Below are 12,254 nucleotides of genomic sequence, written 5' to 3' on the forward strand. Positions count from 1 at the left end.
GCACTTGTCAAAAATCAATTGACCGTAAATGTAAGATTTTACTTCTGGATTCTCAATTCTATCCACTGATCTACATGTTTATCTTTATGCCAGTCCCACATTGTCTTGATTTCTAAAGCTGTGTAGTGAATTTTGAAATCAGGAAGTGTGAGTCCTAAAACTTTGTTCTTTTTCAAGACTGCTTTGGCTACTCCAGGTCCCTCGGATTTCCATGTGAATTTTAGGACAGAATGTCAATTTCTGCAAAAAAGCCAGCTAGGGTTTTTATAGGGATTGCATTAAATCTGTATTTTTTCATGGATTCTTTAGAATTTTCTATATATAGAGCATTTTATCTGCTGTTTCTAGATAATGTGGCTTTATATATGTTGAGACTATGTTATTATGTACATACTTCTTAGTACTGGTATATTTTCCTGATGACTTAAACATGCTATATTTCTAGTAAGTTTTCTTGACATAGCACTACTTTGTCTGTAGCTCTTTTTGTTAGTATGTTCACTGAATATCTTTTTCTGTCCTTCTAAGTTTTTTTTTTAATATCCTTTTATGTAAGGGGTATCTCTTATAAATGGCATTTTTAAGTTGATCTTTAAAAATCCAGTATTGATGTTCTTTGTCTTGTAATTCAAGTATTAGTCATGCATATCTAATATGTTTACTTATTGATTTATAAATACATATTTTTTAAAGTTTAATCTACTTACTTCCTTTCTATTTGTCTTTCCTTTTATACATTACTATGGTGATTCCAATTCCATATTCCACCCCTCCCCCTTAGCTATTAGTTTTACATTCTTTTATTATTTGTTTATTGTTTGCCCCGATATTATAACACATACCAATGACTTAATAATTTACTACTTTTATCATTTCTTAGACAAAGCAACAATGATAGAACACATTAATTCCATTTCCTTCTCTAAACTATGTGCCATTGTTGTAATGTATTTTAATTACATATAACACAAATATTGTTAGCTCCACAAGACATTAGTTTACAGTCCCACAAGACACTAGACTACAATTATTTAGATTTACCTATGTACTGACCTTTTCCATTGCTCTTCATTTCTTCCAGCATCTACAACCTTCTGTATGAGATAATATTCCTTCTACTCAAACAATAATCTTTAGTAAAGCCTTTATTGTATCTGCTGGTAACAAACTCACTCTCTTTTTCTGAGAGTGTCTTTACTTCAAAGGAAATTTTTGCTGAGTATAGCGATCTAGCCTGACATTTTATTTCTGCACTATGAAGATACTGTTTGTCTCTGGCCTCAGTTGTTTCTGTTGAAAGTTAATTTTTAGTTTTACTGCTATCTCATCGAAGGTAATATGTATTATTTCCCTGGCTGCTTTGAATATTGTTCTTTGTCTTTGGTTTTCAGCAATTATGCTATGATGTGCCTACTATGTTTTTTACACATTTATTTTTATTGGAGTTCATAGGGCTTCTTGAATCTGTGACTTTAATCAATTTTTAAAAACTCCCAGTCCGAATTTCACATATTGTTTCTTCCCAGTTCCTTTTCTCCTTTCTGGGTTCCCAATCACAACATACCTGAGATCACTGGATCACTGAATCTCATGTGTATTTTATGGTCTCTTCCATATTAGTCATCCTTTTATCTCCTGATGCTTCAGTCTGGATAGTTTCTTCTAACTGATCAGTTCACTTATTCCTTCTTTTAGTTTTAACCTACTGTTAACTCTATCTGTTTATTTCTTAATTTCACATATTGTATTTTTCAATTCTAGAATTATCTTCTGAGTTTTTTAAAAATTATAGTTTCCAGTTCTCTGCTGAAATTCTGCAGTTTGTCATTTAGTCTCTTCAGCATATTAATCATAGTTAAAGTCCACATCTGATACCTCCAATACCTGGACCTTTTGTGGGTTTGCTTCTATTGCAGTATTTTTCTCTTTATTTCACTCACATCTTTCTTCTATTTTGTCTGATTTTTTTTTTGAGTGCCAGACACAGCATTTAAAAAAAAATAGGAGATAATATGAGATCCAGGATGATGTTACTTTCTTCCAGAGAGAATTCACTTTTGCCTCTGGCAATCCCAGATCACCTTAATCCAATTGGGAATTGAGATGACCGGAATTTGGACTTCAATTCATCAGAGGACTGATCACTACCCAGGGTATACTTCTGTGCTCCAATGAAATCCTGGGTATTTACCAGTCTACCTCTCCATGTCAAGGCCTGAATTCTACTTATCATCTCAGCTGACCCTGTGAATCTATCAAAAGATTCGTTTAGTTTTTCAGCTTCACTGAACCTATAATGAAATGTTATCTTTTGTCACAGCATGATCCAATGGAAAAATTCTTTAAAACTAAGAAGCTTAAGGACTTAGCATCTGGTCCTAGATATTAACTTTGTCCCTTAAGAACTCCTGTGATTGTGTTCTTATTTATTAAAAGATGACAATTTCTACCACTTACTTTAATTATTGTTTGAAACTCAAATTATGCAGTAGTTAAATGTCAAGCAATATACCAAAATGCCAATATATTCATTAATTTAAACTGCAGTTGTTTAACCAATATTAAGCAACAAGAACAGCCTGATATAATACAGATTAGTAGGGGTTTTAGGAGTATAGTTCATATATAGAGTTTTATATTACGAGAGATAACAAATTCAAATATTTTTAACATTTCTAAATCTTACGGAACATTACCACCAAACAAATAAATATTTGTACATACTTTTACATCCCATTTTTGTGAAAAGGTTCTTCAGGTCAGGATCCTTAGCTTGTGATTGTACTCCACACACAAATATTTTTGAGGTATTATTATTTGTTAAGACTGACATATGGGCAACTGTGTACCACGAACCTGTATTGACCATTAAGATGTCATCATCCATATTTAATAAAGCCTTTACAGAATGGACAGCGAGACTTCGAGATTTGTCCTACAAGATAATGAATGGTACAATTAGAATTTCGAAGGGTTTGACTAGAAGCATGTACTGACTTCTTTTTGCCTTAGGTAAAACAAAGTATTGGCAGAAATTCTGAAGAGATACCTAACGCATTCAAGTTTAAAAGATCTTAACATATGTTAAAATATAAACTTAACAAAGATAACTGATATAAACTGATTTAAAACAATACCCTAACTTTGTTTAACCTTAATTATGACTGTTATCATTTAACTTTTATACCCTAACTTTGTTTAACCTTAATTATGACTGTTATCATTTAACTTTTATACAGTGATAAGGCAATGCCAAAATCCCCAAAATGTGATTAACAGATTACTGATGTCCTGCCTTAGCTCCCACTCTTAAGCCTTCATGAAAATGCACCCATTTGCTACTGCCATTCTTTCTTCCCCGTTACACTGTCATCTAAATGGCTGCTAGCTCACATAGATTAAAAGTAAGATGGTTGACAAGCTTATAAAAGGGGGATGGAGAGATGAGTTTCTGCAACTGATCTCAGTGCTCAATAAGGTGTCACAACAAAATAAGGCCAAGAGACTCTGCCCAAGAATGCAGGTACTATGAAGGGATAAACCTTACAAAACTTAGGTGAATGTGAGGCAAGAATTGAAATCTAAGGACATAAAAATTAATTTAACCTGATTTCTTTTAATTTTTCATTCTACTGAAACCACCTTATACCTCACATTCTCTTCCTGCATTGACAGCCATTTATATATACACATCTTACAAATCAAAGCTGTAGGAATATAGTAAAGAGGTAATGGGAAAGTATTACACATTGCATTTTCAAATGCAGGATGGCACTAGCATCTTCCCCAGAAATGGAAAGAAGAAAAGGAATCATTGTGCCTTCTCTTGAATCCTCCCTTGGGAGAGAAAAACATAGCTGTAGGCAGTAAGTTTCCCCATCTATGGTGTGTGGGAAGAATATGTTCTTTACAATATGCCCACTTCACATGGGGCAAAGATGCCAAAGTATAAAACGAAAACGGACTGTAGGGGTATTAGTTTTATTCAAGGTGAAAATTAGGCCTTATAAACCTCCTTGATAACCTATACAAAATATAACCAATTTGTTAGGTTTTATTTTTAAGTGCAGGAATTCTCTAGGTGAGCAGGATTACTGAGAATCACAATGAAAGTAAGTGTTAGTTTACCTGAAATACAAGTTTATAATCTTTGAAAAGATCTATATTTAGAAGATCACTTTTAAGATGAGATGGAAAAATTAAGACATCATAGCAATGTTGATCCACAGCAAAGACTTTATTATCAATATGCAACACAGATTTGACTTTATTATAGCCTTTTTTCTTCAAACTATGATAAACTTCTTCAGGGCTGTAAATATATAACATTAGGTTTTAATTACAAATATAATACATCAGAAGTGTATTTAACACTAGAATCTTTTTCCTACAATAAATAAAAATATCACTGCATATATTGCATCTAATGGAATTTATAATTTTAGCCAACAATAAGTTGAAAAACAGAGACAAAAAAGTTAACATATTTATGTAATTACTTTCAGTAATCTGGTGATAAAATCCTGAACTAAACTATGATTCCCCAATCACTCCCCCCAGATGAGCCCCCCAACAATTAAAAAGGTAATATTTCTTATCACATTATTTTGAAAGGCAAGTGACTTAAATAAAGAATTTGATTAGAAATCTTACCTGATTTTACACGTATTTATCCAAGCATAAAGTGGCAAAGCTGAGGCCCTTAGTTCCTGGTTCCTAACTGTTTCTGGAAGAATGTGGTAAATTGAAAGGGCATCATGTTTGATTCGACATCTTGCCAATGCCGCAGCCAATTTTGTCTTAAAACTAGAAATAGAAAATCCATTCTTGGTAAGTACTGCATTGAAGACAAGACTATCAATTTTCCACTAGAAACATTAACAAATACTTCTATAATTCTATTTCAAATTTTTGAAGTCTAAAATTAAAATTTGCCATATTTAAAAATGGAAATCCAATAATCCTGCTTCTTTTTTTCAGTTTTTGATGTCTCTGTATAGCTGTGTATCTCCTCAAATATTTTCTTTTTTTTAATTTATTTATTTATTTATTTATGGCTGCGTTGGGTCTTCGTTGCTGCACACGGGCTTTCTCTAGTTGTGGTGAGTGGGGGCTACTCTTCGTTGTGGTGCGTGGGCTTCTCATTGTCATGGCTTCTCTTGTTGCGGAGCACGGGCTCTAGGCACGTGGGCTTCAGTAGTTGTGGCTCGCGGGCTCTAGAGCACAGGCTCAGTAGTCGTGGCGCACGGGTTTAGTTGCTCCGTGGCATGTGGAATCTTCCCAGATCAGGGCTCGAACCCGTGTCCCCTGCATTGGCAGGCGGATTCTTAACCACTGCGCCACCAGGGAAGTCCTCCTCAAATATTTAAAATGATTGCTGGCTGAGAGACAAATTTTATGTAGTGAAAAAGATATAGGATTTAGAGTCAGACAAACTTGAAGTTAAATTCAGGCTCTGTCACTTACTAGCTGTGTGACCTTAGGTGTGATACTGAATCTCTCATCAGCCTCAGTTTTCTCATCTGTAAAATGTGATCAGCTCACCTTGCAATTAATGTGGTGATTAATATCATGTGTGTAAAATACTTAGCACAGTGCCTAGCACATGGCAGGCACTCATTATAGGTCAGTTATTATTATCAGAGATGGCAACAGTGTACTCTTGATAAGATTAAGGAACTTTCATGAGTCTGTATCCAGTCCTTCCCAGTTCTGACTATTCCACACCTCAAAATTCCCAATCACAGAAAAGAAAAACAAGAACTGGTTAGCATAACCATGAAGACCCAATGATTTTCTTTAATGTCATAGCCCAAATTTTTAATAAATGAGAATATAGGACTTACTCTTGACCTATATTCATAGCATTTTCACAATAGGAATCTAACTGAATAATAAACCTCAAGGATAACCTTGAATGAGAAATGAGGAAGAGATGCCACAAAAAGTCAAGTTCCTTGAGAGTGGTGTATGTGGCTGCAGAAAGCTTAATAAGATAGAGATAGAGACAGAGAGCAAGAGCAGGGGGTGGGGGGGGAGGGAGGGAGGGAAACAGGGAGAGAGGATGAGAACACAGGGGCACTTTGGGTGGGGGGAGAGGGAAGGGTTATCAAACATTAAGCCTTCTGGGGCTATCATAGAATTAGATTTGTGGGAACTTCCCTGGTGGCACAGTGGATAAGACTCCATGCTGCCAATGCAGGGGGCCCAGGTTCAATGTCTGGTCATGGAACTAGATCCTACATGCATGCCACAACTAAGAGTTCACATGCCACAACTAAGGAGTCTGTGTGCTGCAACTAAGACCCAGTGCAACCGAATAAATAAATTTAATTTAATTTAAAAAAAGAATTAGATTTGTGTAGTGCTATGTCCTAATGTCATAGAACTACAGCAAGGGACATTAAAAATAATTATATATTAATGTACATCGAAGAATAAATTAATATAAAGGGGGTGAGTTACTATTCTATATTATACACTGAGATGTTTCTGAGAACAGACTATTTTTGACTAAACAGTCCTTCCAAATACCTACGTAGTTCGAATTTACCATAATAAATGCTACTGACAATTATTCATTCATTAAATATAAAGACCAGAGATATGAAGCCTAGAAAAATGTATGTGTTGTGTATATACAGGGAGTATAGGGAGAAAAGATTTTCCAAAACCCAGATAGCAAACATTTTGGACTGTGAATTTTAATATAATTTAATAATATAAAAAGTAACTTGAAGTATATGTACAGTTATAAAGATTCTTATATAAACATACAGTATCAGATTGAGGACAAAGACCAAATCCAAATGCTATTAGGATAACCAGATATAACACTTCCATAAATAAAATATCCTGTGATTACTAAAAAAACTTCCATAGCTTTAAGGTAGACTGCAGTGATGAAAATGGAAGCAAAAACAGCCTTTCCCAACATTCTTGATCCAGAACTCCACCTCCTGCTACAATTTGTGTTATGGCAGAGAGTTGCTTAATTATCTTTTTATCAGCATCCCTGTTATACATGTAGCCAGAACTTTCTTTCTATATGTTAAATTGTAGTTATATAATTCCTAAGCTTAAATCTTAAATGAACCCATTAACTACAGGCCAGAATCCAAACTCTTTATCATGACACACAAGGATATTAATAACTTAACCTGAACCAACTCTTCCTTTCTCAGTTCTCACCACTCACATCCATAAATCTACCTCTAGTCACACACTGAGCTATTTACCACTCTTGCTTACATGCCACATCCATTCCCCTCTTTCTCTACTTTGCTGTTCCTCTGTCTCTCCAGCCAGTATGGTTTGGACTCTGCAATCAGATTACCTGGGTTCAGATTCCGGTTCCACTAATTACTAGCTATGTGACTCTAGACAAGTTACTTAGCTTCTCTAAGCTCTAGGAATTAAGAAGTAGTATCTAACTTATAGAATGGTTGCAAAGATACTTTTGAATGTATTTAAAGTTAAGTTATTCAAGAAATGATAATGATTAATATGCTTATTCTTTTTTTTTTTTTTTGGCTACGTCAGGTCTTAGTTGAGGCACACGGGATCTGCATTAAGGCATGCGGGATCTTTCATTGCGGCACGTGGGCTTCTCTCTAGTTGTGGCGTGCGGGTTTTCTCTTCTCTAGTTGTGGCGTGTGAGCTCCAGAGTGTGTGGGCTCTTTAGTTGTGGCGTGTGGGCTTAGTTGCCCTGCGGCATGTGGGATCTTAGCTCCCCAACCAGGGATCGAACCCATGTCCCCTGCAGTGGAAGGCGGATCCTTTACCACTGGACCACCAGGGAAGTCCAATATGCTTATTCTTTTATTACTAGTATTAATCAAGTACTGTTATCAGACCTGAGCTATAAAGATTAAAAGATAGTTTCTACCCTTAAGTAATTTACAATTAGGTGGTAAAACAGACATATAAACAAATAATTATAGCTCAACATGGTTAATGTTATAAGATACATAGATAAAGAAGAGAGTAAATGTATTGGAAGAACAAAATCAGCCTAAAGGGACTTCCAAGAGGAGAAACTTGAACTATTAAAGGAGGAGCAAGAATTTTCCAGACCACAAGAAAAGACATACAGACAGAGGGCAGAGTACCGTAAAAAATGGAGATGTTAAACAGCAAAGCATATTTACAGAGCAATGTTTCCACTTGGAGCAGAAACCTACAGCTTTCTATTCTAAGCACCACTTCCCTCTGGGAATAGAAACTTCCCCTCTTCTGAAAAATGTTCCTCTCCTCCCTCCATTCGTATAATTTTCTTGGGAGGTGTTCCTAACTGACTCTGTCTCCTTGACTACAGTTGATTGGGAGAGGGTGAGCACTTGACCCAAACCAGAGTCAAGTGAATTTTTGTGGGTAGCAACTGAGAGTCAAGCCAGTCTTTCTAGTTTTTGTGCTGTGTACGATATAAAGCTCCTGAGTAGTCAGCAGCCAAGTTTCCCATTCTATGAACAGAAAAAAAGATCCAAGAATGAAGGTAAAGCACACAAAGAGGTAGAGACGAGAGTCGAAGAGAGTCCTGATGATACTTGAGCCACAGGATTTAGTTAGTAGAAGCACAGCCACATCAATGTCTTTCCTGCAAGTCTCATTGTTCAATTCTTCCGTGTGATACCTTATAGTAAAATTTCTCTTTTGTCTAATCTAGTTTGAGCTGGAGTCCTGTGTGTTGTCAAAAAAGAATCCTACCTAATACAAAAAAGGTTTGACTCCTTTTTGGCTTCAAATTTTCAGAAATTTTATCTAACAATGAACAAAATATTTCAAGTTTTTTGTTGTTGGTGGTGGTTTGTTTTGCTTTTTGTTTTTGTTTTGTTTTGTTTTGGCCACACCACATGGCTTGTGGAATCTTAGTTCCCTGACCAGGGACTGAACCCAGGCCCTCCGCAGTGAAAGTGCCGAGTCCTAACCACTGCGCTGCCAGGGAATTCCGAAAATATCTCAAGTTTTGGAGTGCCATTAGTAATGCCTAACACAAAAGAATTATGGTTCTCTTTAAATATAAATTGAATATTTTCTTAATGCCAAAGGATAATCTTCAATGAACTGCTTGAATCTCCCATACAAATATAAAATCAGACATCATACTGACAACTGTTTCAGAATATTCACTAAGTAAGTGAAATGGGCTAAGAGTTTCCAAAGAAGGGGTGGAGAGAATATGAGAGACAAAAACCCATGAACAAGTGTTTAGGGAGCATTTCAGCAAATGAGAAACCCTGGAGCATTATGTGAATGAGAAAACTGAGGAATAGAAAAAAAGGGATATATCCAAGCAAATGCGATTTATCCCCAAAATCCATGGTTGGTTATAACATTCATAAATCATTCAATGTGAATTACCTTACCACATTAATAGAATAAAGGAGAAAAAAATGATCATTTCAGATGCTCATCCCAAAACTCTGATCTCTGTTTTCTTAATTTAGTAAGACTACAGTTTTCCTCTTGAGATCCTCCTTCCTGCACTGCAGTTGGAAAGTACCTGTAGGCATATAGCCAGGACTACTCTAGGGCTCACCTCATTTGTTTTCATTCTCTCAAGGATCCAAATTCTGTGCTGCTTTTTGTCTAATGTCCAAAATATTTGCCTCATATATTTTGTCCATCTAGTTGTTTACAAGAGGAATATAGTTTGATCCTAGATACTCTGTCATGACTATATAATCACTTTTTTAAAAATATCACTTTACCTGCCATGTGGAACAGATTGTGAAAAAGTAAGAGTTACAGGCAGAGAAGGAGGACTACTATTGCAGTAGTCCAAGTGACACATTATAGTGGCTTGTATTTGGACAGTAGGAGTGGAAATGGAAACAAGTAGACACACTCAGCATGTTTTCCAATTGGAGTTACAGAACTTGATGTATTAGGTGTGGTATGGGCACCGGGGAGGGGAGGAAAGAGGAATCAAGGATGATATCTAAGAAGCTGGTGGTGCCTTAATTGTAATGGGGAAGGTTTCAGGACTGTTTTGGGTGGTCTGGGAGGATGGACTACTAAGTTTTTCCTCTCCTTCTGCCATTCTACTCTTTCACTGCCCATTCTCCAATTCTGCCTCACCAAAGCCCAACAAATTATTTGGCAGAATCAGATTCTTGGGCTAGTGTAAGGCGGGGGGGAGTAAGAAAGGAAGAAGCTGTGGTCTCCTTTTATTTAACCCAGTCACATAGTATTTAAAATATGGTTGCATTTTGTACAAGGAATGAGTTCTTAAAGACCTTGCATATGTCAATAATAGGTGTCATCTTGGATTATATCTCTAAAGCTATGAACAAATGAAGAAAAAGATACAAGTTGGACTAATAAGAACCTGCTGTATAAAAAAATAAATAAAAGAAAATTTTTTTAAAAAGATACAAGTTGGTAGAGTGATAAAACACAAGGATCTCTGGAAGAGACAATAACAACAAAGATCAAACACAATTTTCATAAGGAGGAAATAATTCTCATTCAATTTCTTGCTAAATAATTTCTTCTATCACCTCTTAAAATTAGTCTTCGTCTTCTTGGTAGAAACATAACTAAAGTATACTTCAAGCTTACAATGATTCTATTTCCCTGGGGACAACAGTGCCCAGCCCCAAGCCACAGATGATCTACAGAGGTTGGCCACTACCATTCTGTCTCAGTTCAGAGTTCTGCTCCATTGGCTATGGGGGATTGGCCCAGGGGAATGCACCTGACCTACATGGAGCCAATCAAATTCCCAGGGGAGGGATTATAATTTAGAATTGGGGTTAGAGACAATAAGTTAGTCTAAGTGAAGAAACTAACATACAACTGTAACAAGTAAGCTCAAGACCTGGAGTGCAATAGTAGGGCTTTCTCCATGTAGACTAGAGAAGCAGAGAAGGCAGATCTGCAGAGGAAAAAAGAATGAAGCAGATATTAAGAGAGAAGCAGAGTTTAAAAGATAAAGAGACAAAGAAGCAGAGATAAAGAAGGTCCTGACATCTTTCCAGCTCCTGCTTTCATCCTCTTCCTGAGTCTCTGAGTTGCATGAGACATTCCAATATCTTTATAAGAACATTTTCCATTTTGCTCAGGCTAACTGAAGATGGCTTCTATTACTTGAAAGCTGAGACTCTTGATTAAAACCCTTCAGTGTTATCTTCATACATGTATTTTCTCAACATGATTTTTATCATTACACATGGATTTTTTTCAGTGTTATCTTTATATAAGTATACTGCACTACTGTTCTCTGCAATTCAATCACTAAATACACGCATTTCTCCTATAGCACATTATGAATTGAGTATAGCATGAATTGGGTATGAAATAACTTATTAATATGGGAATAAGGTCTGCATTATATGAAGCTCTATTGGTTTGGGTAGGGGGAAAAACTGCACTGACAGTTTCTCGCACTGACAAGAATGGAACCAGATGTGTGTCAAGGCAGGAGGTAGCATGGTATGTATTATGGGAAAAGGGAAAAATCTGGAGAATCAGGAACCTTAGACAGTAATATCTTCTGGTTCCTCTGGCCTCCTGAGCCATGACCTTTGCTTGTCCTATTTCCGGCCTGGCTTGCTAACATTCTCAGCTAAAAATCTGCTGCTCATGAAACCACAGTCTGGTCTTTCTTACTTGGTTGGAGCCCTGTGGCTTTCCTAACCTCGGCTCTCATTATGCTCACTGAGACTAAGTTGAGACTTCCATGAGCATCTCCTGAGTCCTGACTAAGTCAAAGAGAAACTGACAGCAGCTCAGGAAAGCTGAAACTCAGAGCCTGTCCCAGAGCATACTGCCCCACCAACTTTTCTCTGATGTATCTGCACCCATCGTGGGTGCCCGTCCTCAGAGGCAGGTTGCCCGGTACTGGTATGGGGGGTGAAGTAGTTGCCCAGAAACCTATGCAGTAATCAGGGGCAAGATCCTTACTTATCTTACACAGAGGGTACATACATCTGATTGCTTTTGCTTTTCTCCATCTCCAAATTTCTCATGGCTACAACTGACATGAGATATGACTATGTCATATCTTTCATCTTCTAGAGTACTTTAGCCACCACTCACTATCTTAAGTGGAAGGAGTGGTAGCATATAAATGGTTAAATCCTGGGCTCTAGAGTCAGCATTCCTGAATGTGTATTCTGGCTACTCCCCTTTCTAGCTCTATGGCATTAGGCAGGGTCCTTTAACATGTCTGTGCCTCAGTTTTCCCATGTGTAAAAATACAGGTTGGTAACAATATCTACCTCAAAGAGTTGTTATGTAAAGAGCTTCTT

The 12,254-nt window shown here is 36.6% G+C and overlaps 1 protein-coding gene across 1 annotated transcript in view; it reads right to left on the reverse strand.

Moving 5' to 3' along the window:
- The window catches only part of NSUN7 (NOP2/Sun RNA methyltransferase family member 7), a 61,677-nt gene that overhangs the window by 31,134 nt on the left and 18,289 nt on the right, over positions 1-12,254 (reverse strand). Inside the window, exons 4-6 of the mRNA XM_060091527.1 lie at positions 4,654-4,806; positions 4,129-4,312; positions 2,725-2,935 (exon numbers count right to left, since the gene is read on the reverse strand). Of these exons, the coding sequence (XP_059947510.1) occupies positions 2,725-2,935; positions 4,129-4,312; positions 4,654-4,806 (548 nt within the window). The remainder of the gene's footprint in view (positions 1-2,724; positions 2,936-4,128; positions 4,313-4,653; positions 4,807-12,254) is intronic.

Source organism: Mesoplodon densirostris, chromosome 1, assembly GCF_025265405.1.
Source record: "Mesoplodon densirostris isolate mMesDen1 chromosome 1, mMesDen1 primary haplotype, whole genome shotgun sequence".
In the NCBI taxonomy this organism is placed as follows: Eukaryota; Metazoa; Chordata; class Mammalia; order Artiodactyla; family Ziphiidae; genus Mesoplodon; species Mesoplodon densirostris.